The sequence below is a fragment of the Plasmodium chabaudi genome, assembly GCF_900002335.3.
Source record: "Plasmodium chabaudi chabaudi strain AS genome assembly, chromosome: 4".
In the NCBI taxonomy this organism is placed as follows: domain Eukaryota; phylum Apicomplexa; class Aconoidasida; order Haemosporida; family Plasmodiidae; genus Plasmodium; species Plasmodium chabaudi.
This window is the reverse complement of record NC_030104.2, coordinates 469,319-492,513: the sequence shown is the minus strand read 5'-3', so window position 1 is coordinate 492,513 and position 23,195 is coordinate 469,319. Positions and strand designations below refer to the sequence as shown.

General features: G+C 20.6%; 6 protein-coding genes across 6 annotated transcripts; 2 read left to right on the top strand and 4 right to left on the bottom strand.

Annotated features, from left to right (window-relative positions):
• Positions 1-1,696: 1,696 nt before the first annotated feature.
• Positions 1,697-2,380, top strand: PCHAS_0413700 (eukaryotic translation initiation factor 4E, putative; the record flags this gene model as incomplete). Its single annotated transcript, XM_016800019.1, has 1 exon — positions 1,697-2,380. One exon carries the CDS (start codon positions 1,697-1,699, stop codon positions 2,378-2,380), a length of 684 nt encoding a protein of 227 aa, XP_016653315.1.
• Positions 2,381-3,050: 670 nt separating this feature from the next.
• On the bottom strand, positions 3,051-3,766 carry PCHAS_0413600 (zinc finger protein, putative; the record flags this gene model as incomplete). Its single annotated transcript, XM_016800018.1, has 2 exons — positions 3,051-3,574; positions 3,697-3,766. The coding sequence occupies 2 exons, from the start codon at positions 3,764-3,766 to the stop codon at positions 3,051-3,053; spliced, it is 594 nt and encodes a 197-aa protein (XP_016653314.1).
• Positions 3,767-4,462: 696 nt separating this feature from the next.
• Positions 4,463-5,938, bottom strand: PCHAS_0413500 (conserved Plasmodium protein, unknown function; the record flags this gene model as incomplete). Its single annotated transcript, XM_016800017.1, has 1 exon — positions 4,463-5,938. One exon carries the CDS (start codon positions 5,936-5,938, stop codon positions 4,463-4,465), a length of 1,476 nt encoding a protein of 491 aa, XP_016653313.1.
• A 1,447-nt stretch (positions 5,939-7,385) lies between these two features.
• On the bottom strand, positions 7,386-10,108 carry PCHAS_0413400 (conserved Plasmodium protein, unknown function; the record flags this gene model as incomplete). The annotated part of the gene is made up of 2 exons (XM_016800016.1): positions 7,386-9,080; positions 9,164-10,108. 2 exons carry the CDS (start codon positions 10,106-10,108, stop codon positions 7,386-7,388), a joined length of 2,640 nt encoding a protein of 879 aa, XP_016653312.1.
• An 8,370-nt stretch (positions 10,109-18,478) lies between these two features.
• PCHAS_0413300 (RING finger protein RNF1, putative) lies at positions 18,479-21,160 on the top strand (the record flags this gene model as incomplete). The annotated part of the gene is made up of 1 exon (XM_734339.2): positions 18,479-21,160. The coding sequence occupies one exon, from the start codon at positions 18,479-18,481 to the stop codon at positions 21,158-21,160; it is 2,682 nt and encodes an 893-aa protein (XP_739432.2).
• Positions 21,161-21,905: 745 nt separating this feature from the next.
• On the bottom strand, positions 21,906-22,601 carry PCHAS_0413200 (conserved protein, unknown function; the record flags this gene model as incomplete). Its single annotated transcript, XM_730866.2, has 1 exon — positions 21,906-22,601. The coding sequence occupies one exon, from the start codon at positions 22,599-22,601 to the stop codon at positions 21,906-21,908; it is 696 nt and encodes a 231-aa protein (XP_735959.2).
• Positions 22,602-23,195: the final 594 nt, after the last annotated feature.

Below are 23,195 nucleotides of genomic sequence, written 5' to 3'. Positions count from 1 at the left end.
ATAATTGCGCATTGTCGTGTTTACTAGACCAATTTAACATATTTGGACATTAAAAATAATAATTTCATTGAAAATGCAGTGTCTATAATTATTAAGCCTATTTAAATTTAAGACAAAATACATATATTTTCATATAAAAGTTTATAAAAATATAATATATATAATATTTGGAAGAGAATGGTGCAGTATAATAATGTCTTTCCTTGCCTCGATATACACTAAATATATTTATATGTAGTTATTATTCTTTATTTGAAATAGGAAATTAATTATATGATTAAACGCTATAATTTTTTTTGATAAATATGTTAAACAAATGAAATAGCCTTTTAAAAAACAAGTTGCTTTATTTGACGTCTTATGATTAAATATAATATTTTTAACATAAAATACAAGCATCATCTCAATTTTTTAAGTGGTCTTTTCCCCTTTAAATATAAATTAAAAAAAATACATACATATTTCGAATGAATGTATTTATGAATTATTGGATATGTTTTTTAGAGCTATATTTTGATATTTTTACATATATGCACTACGATATGAAAATGTAGGAAAAATGTAACATTAATATATGGGCATTTATTCAATTGTATGCATATATATTAAAAAATATATAATATAAATAATTAAATCCTTTAAAAATATATACATATTTATTGTATTTTCTATATATATTACATAGGGAAATGAAGAGTGTATATTTTGCTTTTCTTTAAATTTAAAAATAAAAACGTTCTTATTTGCATATTTATTACACTGTTGTTTCTATAATAATGACTTTTTCTATCAAATTTAGTTTTCATAGTACAATTATATTCATTATTACAAAATTTTTTGTGTATATTGATAGACCATTTTATATATAACTTTAGTGTATCAGATTTTTATACATGAAAAAAAACACAAATTGAGGTATATCGCTGATATATGCCGATTTTTTCACGATATATGCATAAACAAGTATTTACTTTATCTACAAATTAATTGGATAACATAAACAAAGAAATCGCTATTTTTTGTATATAAAATTAAAATTTATCGTACATTTTTATTTCTCTATAATTCTTATATTTATTCACCTTTTTTGCAATATTTTCCCCATAAAAAAATATTATATATATTTTTTTTTTGCATTATAATTGGGTGATATATATACTCATCAGGGCATTAACTGAATTTTGTTATGCATACCATACCTTTTTATTTACCCATAAAAAAATAAAAAAATAATTTAAGCGCATAAAAAATTGTAATGTTTTACTTTACTAACATTAAGTGATAATGTATAAACGAAAATCATCATAAATAATTTTTCACATTGAAAATTTTTATTTTAATTGATATAGAGGAAAAATTAAGATTGCCAAAATGTAAGAATTTGATAAAATTTTTAATAGCAATTATTCAAGAAAAATATTTTATATTTATTCTACAAATTATATAATTTATTTATATATAGTAATGATATATGACTGTATGCATATTTTCAAATATATATAGATTAGCAAAACGAAAAAAAGGTACTAATTTATTTATATTTATGTAAGATATATTATTTTTTACCTTTTTTGCTTTTTTCAAATACAAACATATAAGCCCTAATTAGTGAATATAATATAATATAATATTTATATTATACCTATTAATATTTCCTAAAAATTGTGTAATATAAAAAAATATAAGTTTCAATAAAATGAAGTACCTAACTTTTAATAAGAGCAGCAGAGATGCATTTGATTTAAATGAAAAAATTGAAGCTACGAAGATCGATTTATCAAATCCCTTGTTATTACAATACAATTGGGTAATATGGGAACAAGTTTCTGATAATAAAATTAAACAAAGTAATAATTATAAGGATTATACAAGGCCATTAGCAAAATTTAATAGTGTTCAAAAATTTTGGCAATTATGGAATAGGTTACCTCAACCAAGTGATTTACTTACCCAAAGAAGTATGACCAGATTTTCAGATGATGGGATATTTCGTATTGTTGATGCTCTTATGATTTTTAGAGATAATATTCAACCTATGTGGGAAGACCCAGCCAATGCTGGAGGAGGACATTTTGAATATAAGATATTACCAAAAGATTTTCCATATAGCCAAATAGATGAATTTTGGAATAATCTTGTTCTTGCAATTATTGGGTGTAGTTTAAAACATTATGACTTAATAACAGGAATTAGATTAGTAGATAAATTAAGTACCACACGATATGGTTATATAAGAATAGAAATATGGTATACCACAATAACAGATGAAAGTGTTAGAAATCATTTAAGAAAAGACCTTGAAGAGCACATGTGTAATCGTATAGATGGTTCGCATGTTTATCCCCCAAGAGTAAAAAGTCTTAGTCACGTACATAAGTAAACTTGTTGATAATGATATAGTAAATTGGAAAAGGCAGTAATTAAATGTATATATAGAGTACCTTTTAAAAATATATTTAGGATATTTTTTTCAAAAATTTTAATACATGCTTAAATCCCATCCAAAATACGAATTACCCTTAGTTCATTTATAGAGCCCATATTATTTGTTTCTATGGGTATTTATATTTTTTTTTAGATTAATATGATAATATATTTTTAATAAATAACAAGGTTTATTTATTGCTTTTTTTTATACGAAACCTAAATATTCATTTATAAGAAAATGATTTAATAAAGTCCACATACATATATATATGTGTAATTACTCAAAAAATAATTAATACTTTTCTCATTATTTCAAACTAAATGTGTATTCCTTTTTTTCATAATTTGCATATCATACATGCGTATGCTCATATATATATGTACGTGCGTATATGTTTTTCATTCCCTTTTTTTTAATAAACTATTTATATTTAAAATTTAATTAAATTTGATATAGCGCATGCTAGTAATCGCTTTGTGTTTTATCGCTAATTTAAAAAGTTTCAACACAAAAAGGGTGTATAAATAAAACAAACGAACAAACAAAATGACGGATTTAAACCGTCCTTTAGGCTAAATACAACTTTCTAATTTTTTCTGCACTTTTATATGCAAACATAAGTTCACATTTCTTTATTACGTATTTTGTCATATGTTTCAGTGTTCATCATTTTAAGGTAATATTCAAAAAATATAGAAGAATCTAAAAAAAACTGTGTGTAATTATTAAAACATTCTGCTAAGATAACAGATAAAATATGTTTGCATAATACGTCACGACTATCACATAATACTTTTTCTTTAAAATAAAAACATGAACAAGAGTTTTTTAGTACTATATATTTTTGGTTATCTCCCGAAACTATGAAAAAATTTATTTTTGTCTTTTTCTTTTTGAGTTTGCTTAAATTTTCTTTTGTTTTTTTTCTAGTAATATTATAAGCTCCATCACTAAAACAGGAGTCTGTTTTTTTAGAATATCTTTCCCTATTTAGTTTTACGAAATGCTGGTGTGGATAGCATTCTCTATTTTGGTGTTTTCCTTTTATTAGTGTATACTTTTTTATTTTTGATTTTAAGCATAGTTTTAAACTTTTTTCAGCATGTGATGGAAATAGTGAGAGCAGTTCATTTAGTAGCAATATATCTACGAACGAAATTGAATAAAAAAATAAATGTTTTTTTATATATAATAATTGAAAGTGTGTGTAAATATAAGCAAGATAAATATATAACAAATTAAGCAAAGGAAAGGGCGAAGAAAATTACATTTGTTTTTATCTTTGCAGGTTTTTAATGACAATATCATGGAGTTTACAATATTCGATTGAATATCCATGTTGTGCTTTTTGAATTTTTGAATTTTGGAAATCGTTGAAATAACAGTTTTATATTTTTACATAGTTTAAAATTGTAAAAAAAAAAATTAATTAAAAAATTAAATTAAAAAGCCAAATCGCTAGCTATACATAAATACATCACTATATATGTGTGTATCATGTATATAGAGTTTTTTTTTAATTTGTTCCCTATACTATTTTTTATTCTTAATTAAAGATACAAAATTATGCAAATATAAAAATAAACATTACAAAATAATAAGATATATTATATGTGCACAATTAAAAATAATATTTTTTCTTTTTTGATAATTTGGCGAATTTAAAATGGGATACATTATAATGTGTAAAATGTGACACATAGTATCCAATGATTTATAAGAACAAATAATAAAAGAAACAAATATGGAGAAAAAAAAAACAAAAAGAAAAACTATTCGATTTATACTAAACAATAAAACACTGCAAAAATAATTATATGAATTAAATCAACTACATATAAAAATAATGCCATCCCATTAGTATATGAATAGTACATACTATTATCTAGTCATAACTTTATCAAATACGGAAAGGGTATATGAACATTCTAAGGTTGGTAGCGGAAAATTGGTATAACATATACATTCACATAAACACAAATGGGGGTATATGCATATATAGTGTGTTATGTCTTGGGCAATCTGTCCTCTTGTTTATGCTGAGTAAAAGGCGAACATGTCCTTATAAAATTTTATAAAAAATCTACAAACGTAAATAAAAATAAACTGATAAAGTCTGTATGATAAAAACAATAGATCACTCAATAATTTTTTTTTTGAACAATTTTTAAAAATGGGTGCAACTTGCATAATAATATACATATATATATTAAAATATGTTTGAAAATAAAATTTTAAATGTGGTTCTTCATTTTTTAGTACAATTTTCCAATATAATATGAAAATAAATATAGGAATATTTAAAATGATAAATGTTCTGATAATAGTAACAAATATAAATGATAATATATATGAAAAAATTGGGAAAGAACATTTATATATAATTTTTAAAATAATAATCATATATTTTAATAATCTTTTTGTAGATTTCAATGGGCTTTCATATATATTATAACATTTTCTAGTAACAACTGCATAATTTTGAATATTTTTAGATAATGATAATAATATTAATACTATCAAAATTATAATTAGTTTATATACCTTTATGTTTATATTTATTTCAGACATAATAAATTTTATAAATATATTATTTTCTTTACAACTTGATAACTCTCTTTTTATTAATTGGGACATACTATTTTTGAAATATATACTTTCATTTCCGCTTACTTCTTCATTATATTTTTGTGAATAAAATGATAAGGAATTAGAATTTTCTTCCAAACTTTGCATTTCCTCATCAAATGTTTTACATGTCATATCTGCTTCTATATCATCATAATATCTACTCGTTTCAATGCTCGATTTACTATTTTTGTTATCATATGTATATATGTAATTATTTTTATATTCCCCCATCTTAATAATATCACTTCTGTTATCAAATTTACAGCTAGGTAAAGTATTAGGTTGTGTGTAGCTAATACACTCTTCTAAAACATCGTTGTTCATATTTTTATTTATTTTTAAAGAATTATTTGGATAATTTTGTTTGAACATGATGCATGTGTCTATCTCTTTAGTATTATTATCATTTTTTTTTGCATGATTATTATTAAAGTTGCCCAAATTAATCGTAAATGGGTTGGTGCCGTTTTCTTGTTCTTCTGGAATGTTGTTAATATTATAATTATTTCCTTTGAGATATTTTGCCTTTATGTAGGAGCAACGATTATTTAGCATAAAATTGTTACCATACAAATTAGTGTCATATAAGGTAGATGAATTGGTATTGCATGAAAAATCTGTATATTGATTTGATTCTCTTATCAGTTTATTTTTATTTTTTACATTATTAAGATAGTGTGTCGGATATTTTATTTGAGCATTACTATTATCAAGTATATCAATTTCAGATAAATAACTATATCTTTGACTACTAAATGGGTTCCCTATATTTATACTTTCTGACATATTAGGATTGTTCATATTTTTAAATTTATCATACTTTTCATTATAAGAACCTGAACCCTTTTTTAAAGTTGGAAAAAAATAATATCTATCCATTTTTTCATAATTCTATTACTTTGTCGTTTAGTTTTTTTAAGTGAAAACAAGGGGTATTCTCAATATTTCATCGAACCCAAAATTAAGTGAAAAATATAATATGATAAAACTAAAATACTAAACCATAAAAATTAAAATTAAAACTAAATTTATATTTTATTAATTTTTTAAAAATAAAAAAAAACATAGTATTAATTATTATTCTACGGCCGTTTGAAATTAATAAAAAAATTTAAGATGCAAATATATACCCAATGTATATGCTTATTGTCTTCTCGTTGAAATGTATTTTATAATATTTACATTTTATTATTACATTTTTTACAAAAAAAATAAATATAAAATTTAATTTTTATAATGTTGGAAATTATACATTTTATTTTAATTCTAAATATACATGGAATTAGAAAATACTAGGTATGCAATATGTATGTGTGGTACTATTTTTTTCGGTAATATAATAATTCCATAAATATAATAATATGGTTGCGAAAAAAATTGATAAATAAAATTAAACGATATTCTCCTAAACTAAAACAAAATTCTAAAAAAATTGCAGCAATCATAAATAAAAAATATAACAAAATTAACGAGCACACATATTTTTAATTTCCATCATAAAGAAATATCAAACTATGAGTAAAAAAATTTTAATAAACTATATGAAACATGCATATATATCATAGGTTGGTATTTTTTATATTAAAATAAATCTTTTAAAAAATAAAACATCAAGTATATACAATAAGGTTAGCATTTCTTCTTTAAAAAGTAAGACAACCACACATATAATTAAAATATCGACATTTTTATTTCAAGAATATAATATGTTCAAAAATAAATGTTTATTCTTTTGTTTTGTGATTTTTTTCCAGCCTTTTTTGTTTTCTTTAAAACATGCATATAAAAAATTAATATTCAAGTAATTGTCTTTATATTTCTTTTGGCATTTGGTTCCCCTTAAACACAAAAATATATCTAGCTTAACTAATGAGAGTGTGTCTTAAGAATATGAAATATAAAATTTTCATGAAAAAAGAATAAAATAAAATGTGCATATATACATTTATTTAAACGGGTTTATATAATTTTTTAAATTGCGATCTCTATTTTTAATTAATTTTATATATGTAAATTATTATACTTATTTTTTAGTATATAATAGAATATATATATGGCTTATGGGTGCAAAACCACAACTATAGTGTTGCCCATATGTTTAATGAGTTGGTTAAACAAAAATAGTTTTCAAATTATATGAGTAATTAAGCAAATGTTTAAATGTTAATTCGAAAAGCAAACTTAACAAAGTTTATAATATGCAAAAAATAAATACTAATAGCGAAAAATGTGTTTAATTTTAATGAGCACAAAACATGCATGTACATATAATTTTATAACAAATTTGACAAATACGGTTAGTAACCAAAAATATTAGTAAACATTCTCATATAACTTTTGAATTTTTTAAGTTCAATAATAAGCATGCATAATGATCATATAAGTTTGGTAATAATTTAACTTTTTTTTCATTCTGTGTATTTTCAAATATATAATTTGTTTTAAAAGATGTTTTTTTTCCTTCTTTTTGTTTTGTGAAGTCTATATGTGTTTTTCGATCTCTGTTATTTAAATATTTTTCAATTATATTTATTGCATTTTTATTCCTTTCATTTATTTTTTCAAATTTACTATTTATATATATTTCACAATTTATTATTTTTTTGATATATCTTACATTTGTTATATCAAACTCTTCTTTTGTGGTTTTATATGAACTTGGCACCCCATTTTTTAAAGAAGTAAAACTTGTAAAATTATTAGAACTAATCGTATTTTGTGTTATATTATTTTTATCATTAATCAATATATCATTGTTATTTTTTATATTATTTATTAATGTGTCTTTCTCTTTATATTCAAAACTTAGATAATCATTTTCACCATTTCTCATATTATCATGTGTAATTCTTTTTCCATATTTTTCAAAATTATCTATAACTTCTTTTTTGTCGTTTTTTAGTTTGTTTATAAAATTATTGTCTGAATTTACTTCAATTTTATTATATAACTTTCTTTCACCATCTTTTTGTTCACAAACTAGCTCGCAATTATGTATGTTCCTTTTATTGATGAAATTATTTTCATTTAATTCGTTTTTATTGAGTATATATTTTTTCTTTTTATTTATCTTATTATTTGTTTCTTTTAAATATTCCCCTCTTTCTAATTGTGTACATTGTCTTTCCAAAAGTTCATCAGCATTGAAATTGTTAAAAAGAATTTCCTGTTCCTCTATTTTGTTTTCTATATATTTTTCCCAATCTGTCTTTTCATTTTTTATTTTATTATATGTACAATCTGCATTTGTTTGCAAATTTAGGTTAGCAATTTGGTTGCTTCCATTACTTGTATGTTCTTCATTTTCCTTTACACCCATTTCCATATATTTTTGTTTGCTATTATTTGTGTTTATTGATTTTTTTTTATTTTTAGGATGTTTTACAGTTTTTTCATTTTTATTTTGTAACGTATTTTCATTGAAAAGAGAAGTTATACTTTTTTTTAATTCATTATGATGGATTGTATTATCAATTATTTCTTTTTCAAGACAGAATTTTAATTTATAGTTATTTTTTTTAATATTGTTTAAACCTATTAATGTTGTTTTGATTTTTTCCTTTATTTCATTAATTTCTTTATTTTGAATTATATTTTTATCAGAAAATGTGTTATCTTTTATAAAACTGTTTTCTTTGCATTTTGACTGATTAATTAAGGTTTCATAAAAGTTTATATTGTTACTAAGAAAATGAAAATTTTTATCTTTACTTTTTTTTACATGGTTTTTATTTATCCGATGATTATTAGTGCTCATTCTTCTTATTATGCTTAAATTTATATTTTTTTGGTTAACCGTATTTTTATTTATACTGTCTTTTAAGTTATTTATTTCAAAAACGTTACTACACTTTTTAAGCAAACTAATTCTACTGATATCATCTTGATTACTATTTATGTCTATATTTATTGAGTTAGTAGAATTTTGAGCTTTTAAATTATTTCCATTTCCATAAATGTGTGATGCGCCAAGTTCATACATATCGTTGCTAAATTCATTGTGGTTATACACATGTAATTCCTGCAAAAAATGAAAAATAATGAATTAAAACCTCTATTTTCTACATATGCATAGATATACAAAAATGAATAAATGACAATTACCTGTTTATCCATAAGGAAAGGTGTTATATTGGTTTCTCTCACCATGTCAATATGCTCATCGTTTTTTATATTGTTATTCAAGTATTTTCCATATTTATTGAAAATACAATTGACATTTTTTAAGCATAATCTTTTTTTTAAATACCTTTCTTTCATAGCATATCTAACTTTATTAGTTCTAATGGTATTCCTTTCAAGAAGCAATTCCTTTAGATAACTTTGCAATATCCTATTATTTTTTACAAAATTTAATTTCTTTTTTATTAACAGTTTGTAGGTATTTTGTTCTAAATAAACCATCGCATTTTTATTGTTGTTATCTTTTCCAATATTGGATTTGTTACAACATTGAATATAGATGTTTAATTTACCATTTATTACGATTCTATTTATTATTAAAATACATTTCATAGTGTTGTTTTTATATTTTTTCGAAACGTACTTCAATAAGAAGTTTTTAATAAATTGTTTTTTTATAAATCCATTTTTCTCTATCTTTTTGTGTAAAGTTTCATAAAGCATATCATCCAATATTACAGATTTCATATTTGTTTTGTTCTTTAATATTTGAGTTGCTTTGTTTTCATAATTATAGAAATCTTCTAATATTGAACATACGTTTATATTTCCTTCACTGAGAGCTTTCTTTTTGCTTTTATATGAACTTGGTTTTTCATTATATCTTATATTTGTTATATCACTTAAATACTTCTTCAAGCTATTAATATGCTTTAGTTTTTTTTCCATTGAAACTGTATTTTTTAAATCTCGTTGTTTACTGGAATTTAATTCTTCGGCAGACATTTCTTTATCTTTTAAAAAATTAAATACTTCATTTTCTTCATGGGAATTTGAAATATCAGATGTCTCGACTTTGTTAATTAAATCGAGTTTTATATTCTTAAAGCTATCGAAGTTTAATGTATTTTTTAATAGATAATACATTATGGAATATAATGAACTATACACTAAACGATATGTGCATGCATATATCTACATGGAAGTTTTTTAGACACAACAAAATAATGGTATTGCATATATAATATTTTATAGTTATAACTTTGTGGAATATTTAAATACCAAAAAGTATCCTTAAGTGATATTTTTATTTAATTAACAAATAGGAAATGTTTTTTGTCTAGTATTATTGTCAATTGTTTCTTTTATTATAATTTTATACCTTTTAAATAATATGCATACATTCCTAAAAAGTTATAAAATTTTTTTTTTTGAATATTACTAAAAAATATTTCAAATATTTTTATCATTGTAATATCATTTTTTATATTTTTTTAGTATTCAAAAAAATACAAATAATAATTAATCTTAAATATATTTGTCATAGCCATATTATTTAAATATTTTTTTAATTTTTTTTAACAATATCAAAATACTCAAAAGGGTGCACTTCACGTATTTTATTAAGAAAGTTGCAGAATAAATCTATTCAGTTATTACCTTTAACACATTTAAAAGAAAAAATATTTACACATGAATAATACAAAAATATACATTAAAAATATTTTTTTCTTTTATATATTCAAGAAATGTAAATATAAATCTGTATGCCAACCGACAAAGATATACTAAAATACAATATGGTATTTTACTAATTTATTATATAATATGAAGCATACAAAAAAATACATATATATGTATTTCATTTTAAATTATATAGATATGTAACTTTAAAAATCTCAATGCATGATACTTAGTGATAATACTAAATAAAGAAATTATTTATAAATTTGGACAAAAAAGCGGAATCAGTTACTCAATATTACTCATTCAGAATCATTTTCAGTACAACTTTATATAATGTCTATTAAATGAATTTAATATAATAATAATTAGGATTATTAATATATTCACGATATACAAGCAAATTAATACAATAATGTGTAAATTATGCAATTATATATAAAGGCAATACATGTAATTTTATCATTAAGCGTATGCTCTGAGCACTTTTTTCCTTATAATATATAATATCAATATATAGATATACTTAAATTTATAATTAAAATTACAATACACTATAACTATGTCATAACGTGTAGTCTACATTTTTTAATATATATAAATTTATACTATTGTCCTCGATAGTTATGCAACCAAATGGCTTTTCATCATTCCATTGAATTGCTTTTAATAATTCATTTAATTTTATATAATTCTATAATTATATTCTCCATGGTATTGTAACTTCATTCATTCATAGGAATCAAAACATTTGTTTCAGAGTATGTATTTCAACTATTAATATATATAATGTAAAATAAGATTGTTTAAAGTAACCAAAAATAATCAGTAACGTACAGGCATATTATTGTCAAACTCATTTTATGTGATGATAACATGAATAATAATGCATTATCATTTTTAATTAATATTTGCATTTGTATAATGATAAATAAAAAATGCGATTTCTATGAAATATTATTAAACATTTTGTATAAGTGTAACCTTTGTCAACAAAATTATTCTTTCCACCCTTTAAAGATGCACATATTGACAAAAAATATATTTAAATTATCTTTATTCAACTATTCTAATTTAGTTTTAACTAATAACAAATTTAATGGAATTTTACTGTATTAAACTTTAAATGCGTATAAGCTTATACATTGTCTATTTTATTTCAGACATATCATACTTAGCTAATAATAGAAAGAGAAAATTATAAAATCGTCACTTAAATGATAACATATTGGACACATTTTATTTACAAAAAATAACTTATACGCAAAAATAAAATATACTACTTTTATATTTCTATGGAGAGTGCTACAACCTCCTGAGATGCATTCCATTTACAGTTTTTTCATAATATACATATTCTAGTGTTAATAATATTTTGTATGTAATAAACATTTTAAGAACAATAAAAGTAATTAAAGTTTTAGTGTCATATCATAACTCAAAGAAAAACTAATAATATGTAATTAATATTTTATTTGAAATATTAAAAGATGTTAGTTCCTGCTTTGTATAAAGCCTATATATCATAATTGCTTTAAATCTGCAATACACACTTTTCATATTTATTAATTTTAACTTAATTTTTTCATTTAAAATATATGGATACAATAATGCATAAATAAAAAATGTATACTTTAGAAGCCCTAAAGACACTACAACGATAATTTTAATTATTCATTTTGGTTATATATTACATATGACACATTTGATTTTGTAAAAGCAAAAAGCGTGTTTGTATTTCATTTTATACAAATAGATGCAAAATATAATATTTGATGAATTGTCTATGCTAAAAATCAAGCAAATTATTACACAATGATATATTTAGCATATCTATAGTCATCTCTAGATGATTATTTTAAACTTGTAAAATGCTTTCATTTTTTTTGATTATGAAATTTTATTTATAATTTTACATATATTTTTACATTAAGAGGCTTAGAAAACAATGATATTATTTGATAAATTCATAAAAGAAAACTATAACGAAAAAATTTTCAATAATTGAAAACCAAAAACTGATATAAAGATATCTTTATATTACATATTACCCCTTAACATGTTTTCAAAAGCATTAATCCATTTTTAAAGGGTTATAATTTGTCTTGTTTTATGGAAAAAAAAACTTGATGATTTATAATTTAATGTCTTCTTTGTTATATTCACTGATTGCAAATTCGCATAATAAAAATTATAACATTAATATAATGAAAAAAACATCAATAGGTGTATAAGTTTGCAAATTATGATACAAATTTGCTATATAGGAAGCGTAGGTACGTTTAATTTATATTGTGATCGTGTTAATAATTTCACTACGGGTTTTAAATTCATTGCTTTTATAAAGTACAATTAGGAATAAAAATAGTATATTTTGAATAATACAGTTATATGTAACTAATATATTTTGTGATCATCCAGTTACATAAAAATAACTATATTTATTCCCAAAACTTTATTGAATAAGGGAATAATTATAAAAGATGAAAAAAATCATAAAATGACCTAAGAAATGCATTCTATTTATTACCTTTAATTATGCTTTTATCGTAGGATTTGCATGAACATAGCTGTTCCTTTATGTTATGAATTATATTTTACTCTTTTTCATTTTATATTTCACATGAAATCATTAGTTAATGCATTCAAAATTAAATTATAGGCTATCACGAAATTGTCTTTTTGTAGGTTATTTGCTTTTTATGAGGGTTTAATTTAAAAAATTGTAGATAATAAAATATGTTTTACTACAAAATAATAAAACGCATATAATAGTATATTAATTATTTAAAAAACCCCCAATGTTCTTGTGATTTTTCGCATTATATTTCACGTGGAATATGATAATTTTACAAATTCATACTTAAGTTTGATAATCTTAATGCTACATAAAATATAATATATCAAAGATTATCAATCATAAATTTAAAGAAATTGAAGTGTAATAATGATTTGGATTCGTTTCACATATAATCATATATTAAACTATTAAGTTTTTGTGGATTGGTCTATAATCATCACGACAAATATATCACTACAGATGATATAAATAACATTCGTTAAATATTGTTTATAAAATAATAAAACAATTTGCACAACGAACATAAATGAAAGACGATTATCGACACAATTATATTGATTTTCCTCTTTTATAGCCTAGTATGGTAATATGCCTCAAAATACTGTAATGTTAAAACTTATATAACATTGAACATGAATGGATAATTATGGGTATTTGAAATGCTTTATAACTGACATAAATTTTTGATAAAATATAGAATGTTTATCTAGTATATATGAATAACAATAATGCATTGGAAATAAAATTATTAACGTAAATTTTATGTGTGAATTTAATGCATTTATAGTATATATTCAAATTAACATGTATATATATTTTGTATATTGTTTTAGTAATATAATTTCTTTATAACATTTTAAGGAATAATTGCTTAAAAAATTTTAATTATATTAAAATATAATAAATATCTTCAGGTAATTTTATTTTTATTTTTTAGACAAATTATTAATTATAATATATTTTAATTATATATTAATAACGAAGATAATTATGTCTAATAAAAGATTAATTATAATATAATTAATTAAATTAAATAAATTAATATTATTAATATAAATAAATTAAATTAATATAATAAAATAATATAATATTATATAAAAGTTAATATATAAATATATTTTAATTTAATATTATAATTAATATAATTAAAAATTATTATATTATAATAAATTAAAAAATATAATTAAAATAATATATATAAATTAATTAAAATACTTATATTAATTAGTTAAAATATTAAATTTAAATTAAATATATAATAATTAATATACTATATATGATAAAATAAATAATTTAATTAATAATATTATTTTATTATATAAATATTAATTTAATTTTATTAAATATAATATATTATTTTAATTTTAATAAATATATATTATATAAAAATATAATAAATAATTAAATAATAATATAAATAAAATGTATATAATAAATAATTAAATAATAATATTAATAAATAATATATAAAATAATTAATATTAATAAAATATATAATAAATAATATATTATTTAAATAATTAATTAAAATTATTAATTAATATAAATTAAATATAATATATTTGTATTTATAAATAGAATTAATAAGTATTTATTTAATTATTTAATATATATTTAAATAATAAACCCTTATAAATATTAAATAATATATTATAATTAATATAATTTAATTATTTAAATTTAAATTCATTAATATATTATATATATTTTATTTATTATAATTAAATTATTTTAATTTATTAATTATTTATTTAATTAAATTAATTATAATTATTTTTTATTTTATTATTATATTATATAAATTAATTTATGTTTATTATATAATATACTTTAATTTATCTTGTTTATTTAATTAATTTATTATAATTTATTAGTTAATTTATATATTAATTTAATTATTTAATATTTTTATTATAATTAATATTTAATTAATTGTCTATATTTAATTATATTATTTTTGTTTATTATAATTAATTAATTCCCATATATTATATTTAATTATTTATTTTATTTATTATTATATTATTATTGTTTTTTATATTAATTTAAATAATATATTATATTTTTAATTTATAATATTATATATATTTTATATTAATTATATAACTTATAATTTTTTATTTATTTGTAATATAAAATATTATGCTTTGTTAATTCTTTTAATTGATTTTTTTATGAAATAAGTTTTATATTTAATTCCTCAATTTTATTTTTAAACACACATTTTTCTATTGTAATATATATTTTGTATATAAAAAATGAAACTATAACAAGATAAACAAATATTATGGCCTGAAAACAGTTATGATTTTTTAGAAATCTATATATTACAAAATTAACTATATAGACATTGTTTCTTTAACATATTTTATATATACATTTGAAATATAGATTAAAAGTTACCATTCCATGACTTCACTTTTATTGGTAATTTGCTTATATTTATGAGTTTAGGAACTTAAAACTTTGTTATACATCAATCTTTAATGATTTGATCACTTGTATAAAATGTTTCAGCATGTCTAATCTAAGAATTACATTATATGAATTATAGCATTATGATTCTTTTATTTTTTTCAACTTTGTGAATTTTAAAAATGTTGATCATAATTCATTGAACCCATATAGATGAATTATAGTATTAGTAATATAATTATAAAAATGAAAATAAAGGCAATTCTCTTTATAAATAATATTGTGTAAATGCTCTTTCTATTCTTTTCTATTTCATGATTAAACTATTTGAATAATTTGTTTAATATGATAATCGAGCATTTAATCAAACAAACTTTTATTATTCATAACAATTTTTGATCATATTTTTTATAAACATAATGTTTCATATTGTATTAATGTTTAATTCCAGCATATTACATTTGGATTACTATTATTCATTGTTTGTTTTGCATCTAATATCAGTTTTTCATACAAAGTAAATTTGTTAAAATATTTATAAATGTCTTTATCTTTGATTATGGGCATTCTTTTTATGGAGTATTTTTAACTCTAATACTCTAAATATAATCCTTACGATTATTTCATAAATTCCCTTTAGTAAATATATCTATAAAATAAGGGATAATATATTACAAGTTTTATATATTTTTTTAGAAAAATATATATTTAACTTAAAGTTCGTCTAAAAAACGTAAATCATATTCATATGGAATACCATTCTTAAATATTTAATAAGACACTGGAAAAAAATATTCCCATATTTCATAATCTTATATAAACACCTATTATAAATGTAAGCTCTCGTAAAAAGATATTTGTAAAGACACAAAATGAATAGTATAAAGAAATTATAAAAGTAAATTAATGTTCTATATTTTGAATGTTTATCTCCTATTGATAAAAAATTTATATGGTAATGTATACGGAAATTATACCTAACTTTCTTTGAACAGTATTTTTAAGATATATATTGCATTTTTGTAAATTAATCAAAATGCCCAGAAAATTATTTTTCGAATAGCCTATTTTAAATATAAATTAAGCACATAACTACTAAAATACATACAACTATATTTTACAAAAAGAGACAAATATTTTAGCAATACCTAACTTAAAAAATAAAATTGGACAATATTTACTTTCCCTGTGAAATTATTTTATGACTTGAAACGGAACAATGAAAGTTTTGGAATGAACCATCTAATTGATAAAAATAAAGATTGATATAACTAATTTTAGTTTAAGCATATATTGTCTTATCATTATGAATGTACATTTGTTTTACCAATGATATTTTATTATACTGTATTCTTTATTTTGCTAGTGTAATATATTTTCAAATATATATCCATGAAATATACATATAATTTTAATATGAAAAATAAGTTTATGATATATATTTCCCAAATATGTAATTTTAAAAATAGTGAAACCATTTACATAATGAGCATAGGATGGATTTGTTCATTTTTTGTATGAATTATATAAACAATGTTTTGTTTTAAATATAAGCATTTATTTTGTTATAAAAACATCTACATCTGAAATACCTTTTCATATATATATATTTGTGAAAAATATATACTTTAATTATAAAAAACATAATTCATTTTATATAATTGACAGAAATTTATGTTTGCATCTATTCATTTCATTAAAATGGACAAAAATATAAAAAACATAATTTTTAAAATATAAGTTGTTTATGCTGCAATATAAAAATATAATGCTGTTTTAATGGATCCACAAACATAGAAACACTTATTTGTGGCTAATTTAACAATTATTATGTATGTATGAAAATGCTTTATTAATAGTGTTATTTCCCATTGATAAATAAGCTTTTATAACAAAAACTTTGGAAAAGCATATATATTAACGTAACACAAAACTTATAGAACCTATCTGTTTTGTTATTTAAATTCCAAATTTTATAAAATTATGATCTTTAATAAATATACATAAAAAAGGTATCCACAACACAAAGCTGGGGTGCGAGGAAAAAAAATGAACCATAAAAAAATAGCTTTTTAATTTTTTTTTATGCATGAACCATAATAAAAAATATGGATTTTAATATACAATTTTTTGAATAAGTTTATTATCAACATATATCTATATATTACATTGTTTGCAACTAGTAGTATTTAAATTTTGAAGAATATCTCAACATCTTTATGTTTTAGTGATGTCAAGCTACATGTACATTTTTTTTTAAATATGAACCAAATAAAAATATCATAAAAATATGTTAATAAAAAAAATGCTATTACAAATACGTAACATGCATATTGTGGAAAAAAATACACAGTAACCATTTAGAACAAGTATTTGAACAATATTTATGCAACATTTTTTAATTTTACAGTTATATACCTTTTTTAATATTTTTACAAAAATCCTTGAATAAAAATATAAAAATTATATTTTGTTGAAGTGATGTAATAAAGAGCAATATTTATATATTATAAGCATATATACAGTATTTAATACATTTACATTATGACTATCTGATATTACCCAATTTGCTCGCTATAAAACGATATAAAGCATTGCAATCTTTATATAGTTAATTTTTTATCATATACATTTATGAATTTTTAATATATTTAAAATAATAAATTTTTTGTACCCAAATTTTTTGTAATTTTATTTGACTACATATTTTGTAAATGTCTATAAAAGAATAAAAAATATGAGAAATTCATTAATGAGTTGCTTTTTATGAGTAATGTATAAATAAATATATATATGTATGTAAGCATAAATATAAATACATATAACAAGTAAAAATCATGAATTATTTGGAAGCAAGTTTAAATGAAAACATTGAAATATCCACTGATGATAGTGAAACTGAAATTAATGCAGAAGTTTTGGGAAATAAACATATCAACGACAATATAACTAATGAAACGGACTCAATCGTTGATGTTTCAAATAAAAATTATTCATTTGACCAAACGAGTGATGAACAAGAAATTCAAAATGAGTTTTCTGAATTAAGCGAAGAAAAAAACGAAGATAGTGTAGACATAAATTCAAATCCCATATGTAATCATAGACATATATTATATTCTCCGGAAAACTGTGAGGAAACAAATACATCAAATTTAGAAGAAATCGAAGGTGAATTACTTCCTTTAAAAATGGAAATGGAAAATAATAATAATATTTGCAATCCTATTTATGATGAAATTAATGGCAATACTGTTGACAGCGTAAATGATCCGTCTAATAATGATAAAACCTCAAATAATGCTATGGGTTGTAGCGATGATCATGAAAATAGCAAGGATATTATATATACAACATGTAATATATGTTTAGATGTAATGGACAAAACAATTTTGAATGATCATTTATATGCACACATGCTAGCATGCGATAGAGAACCAAATAGAGAAAATTTTGAACATAGAAAAAATATTATAAACCTCGATGCATTTGCACTGAAAGATAAAAAAAATAACAATAATTCAGATGAATTATTAAATAATGATGTTGATGAGAATAATAAATTATCTATTATTTATAATTACAATACAAATATTGAAGAACTAAAGAAAAATATAAATAAATCATTGAGTCGTAATAAAGGAAAGGGTAATCAAATTATTCGAGATCCATCAAACAATAATGCAATTGCTAACAACAAAAATACAAGTTCAGAAGATATAAATGAAATACAAAAAAAAAAAGCAATTCGGTTCATTGCGCCCGGAAATGACACCCTAATTGATAACTATTTATCTCTTATAAAAGAATCATTTTCTACTATTTTTTATAATCCAGATGCGCCATCAAGTATTAAAAGTAATGTTAATGACAATAATTTATATCATGGCATAAATAAAGACATTTGTAGAAATATTGTTAATAGTATATATTCCATGATGAATTGCTTAAAGGCAAGTATAAATAAAATTAAAAATATACCTGATACTTGTATTAATAATATAAACAATGATATAGGAAGTTATGTGAATAAGGCAATGGATTGTATAATGAAAGAGATAAATAATATATCGAAGAAAAATATGTCTAATACAAGTACTAATGAAACTATTGATACTGAAGTATTAAACAAAAAATTAAATAAAATATACAAAAAATTACATAATATATATAAAAAAATAAATTCTGCATTACAAAATTGTCAAAATAATTTAACTAATATTAATAATTCTTCAAAGGACACTACCCCTCCCCCTATTGCTTGTAATGATAATATAAATGGTACCAATAACAGAAGTAATAGAAGCAATATTGTTAGTAATGATAATGAAAATAACATAAACATAAGTAATGATAGCAATAGAGAAGATATATTTTCAAATGAAAATATAAATAGAAATTTTATAAATTCCTCAAATGTACATCATTTTAATAATTCTGTAAATTTTTATAATCACAATTCTTTTAACGAAAGAAGAAGGGTGAATGATATGAATTATTTATACTCAAATTTAGTACATAAATATCCTTATATTTGTGAAAATCCATTATTTTCCCATTTTGATAATAACACAAATAATATTTGGCCTATAAGAAGAGTAACAAACACCATTACGCATAATATTCAATCAAATAGCATAAATACAAACACTACTACGAACATTCCAACCATAAATAATGCAAACGATATGAACAGTGTAAATAGTACTAGTAATATAGATAGAAACACATGGGGGAATTTAGCTAATAATTATGAGTCATTCGGTATTATAGATCCTCGCATGAACAATAATTTATTATTAGTAGAAAGAACACATAATCGACACAATATTAATGGTTACGCAAGTAATAATACTATTAATAGATCCTATAATAATAACAGAAATGATAGAGAAAATTACGCCAGTGGTTATAACAATGATAGAAACATAAGAAATACCGTTAACAGAAACAATATAAATTGTAACAATAGCATAAATGTTAACAGGACAACACTTGTAAATAATGTTGGAAGTACTAATAGAAATAACAATACAACAAGTTATGTATTTAATGGAAATAACAATGGTAGGACAGTAAATTATGTAATCAGAAACTCAAATAACCATAACATATCAAACAACACAGATAGAATGCCTCATAATTATTTAGGTAGAAATATAATAGTTGAACAAGTATTAACAATAAATCATGAGGATAATGGAAATATAAATACAAATTTAAGAGTAAACAATAATATTTTATACAATGAAAGAGTGCAAAATGAAAATATAAATCAAAACACATATCATTCTACAGTGCTTAAAGAGAAAATTGATTTTTTAGTTGTTCCTTTTGATATAGAAAAAAATAAGAACAATAACTTAAAATTATGTTCCATATGTTATGAAAATTATAAACATAATGAACCTCTAATATTCTTACCATGCACACATAATTTTCATAAAGAATGTATAATTGAATGGATTAATAAAAAATTGACTTGTCCTATTTGCAAAATTGATATAAAATCCTTTTAAAATTAAAACGCATTTATATACTTGAAGTAAAATCTTCTGTAATAAATGCCTTTCATATTTTTTAATGCAAAATTTTGTATATAATTTTTTTTACAGTATTCGATTCTATAGTATTATTTCTTTAATATAGAATTCGTTGTTTTATTTATTACATAGTTTCTCCATTGTTTTATATGGATTCACATTATATGTATATTTTTTATAGCATTTTTTTAATTGTAAGAATTCTTTAAAAATTTAAAGTTTAATAGTTTTTAAAAAATATGACAAATACAAAAAAAGCGTTGTATGCATAAATACATAAAACAAATGATCCATAATAACAGGATTATGTAATACTAATAAAACAAATGGTTTATAAAATTATTCGGAATGGTTGGTTCATCAAAAAAAAAAGCGATGAAAAAAAGGAAGCGAATTCGGATAAGTGGTTTACTTTAAAATGGTGTTTAAGTTTTTATAATTTTAATTTATATTTTTGATTGGAAACCGCGATAAGGTATAATAACTACACTTTTAATTATTATGAAAAAATATTTTTTCTTCATTGCATCATTATAAAAAATATCACACCAAAAAATGTATGGATCGTTTTGCTGTTGTAATATGAACAGATATATCTTAAGTAACACACATTATTATTTTGTTGGATATACTTTGACTAATTATGTTATCAAAAGGACGATGTAACCAAAAAAAATGCTAAAGGTGAAAATAATAGCACACCCATAAATACTACATGTTATTATTTGTCCTTTTTTTTTTTTTTTTTTTTGTCTTTTTTCTTTTTATATTTTATAAGTTCCTTAATATGGTCATATTTATTCTTGTCTTTTTTAATATGTTTTGATGAACTATTTATATGAATGTGTTCGCGTGTTTCCTTTTGAAATATATCATCTTTTTGAGAAAATTTATCATCGTACTTATTATATGACTTATTATAGTCATAATTTCTTTGTTCATTTTTCAATTCTTGCATTTGATTATTGCTAAAAGGCATTTTTTTTTGTATATTTAAAAACCATTCCTTTTCACTATTCTTTATTTTATCAAAATCTGAAATAATTTTGGCATTACTATTCTTATCATAAATACAATTCACTCCATTAAAATTTTGATCATTATAAATATAATGTCCTTTTTTAATTAAAAAACTTTCATGCATTTTATTTCTTTTGGTTATTTCTTTTTCTTCTTCTGCAAATAAGTTTATGTGTTCCTTTTGTTTAGTTGTACTTTTTTTTTCATTATTATTTGAAATGTTATTTTTCAATTGAGTAATAGTGTTTTCAAATTCGTATTTATTTTTTTCTCTCTGTTTTGCTTCCTCTTCTTTTATAAGTTTGTTTTCATCATAGTTTACTTTATATTGTACATCTTTCCTATAAACATTCCATTTTTTTTGTGGAAGGATGTTCAACCCACCATGTCCCCCCATTATGGCTGTTGGTATAAAGAAAATGAAAATCAAAATAAATAATAAAGAAAATTTTATTCGCACTTTTTATGCTCCTTTCCCATGTTATTTTATAATAATATACTTAAATTCTATCACCATTCATGCTTTTCTAGTTTTGTTTTTTTATAATCATTTTGTTTAACGTATAACTACATTTATATTAAAATATATTTCAGTTTTGTACAAATGGTAACAACTACGCCTTTTTTATTTTTCCTCAATGGTCACATTTATCAAAAAAAACTTTCAAAGCATCTTTTTTGATAATATCCACTTTTTCTTTCGTTTTTTTGCTATATTTTATTTTTTATAATTTTACGTTTTTAAATAAAAATTATTTATTCGGAACAAAAAATTAAACTTCACTTCAAAGCATAAATATTAATCCGTATATACGCATAAATATATATTCATTGACGCATATAATATGTTCCCAATTTATTATAATTATTTCATTTGTTTAATTTTAAAATGAACTTCATTCATATGGGAAAATATTATTATATATATATTAAATATATTTATTGCTTATTTATCCTAATTTTTAGCAAAAGCGTAATTTATTGCGTTATT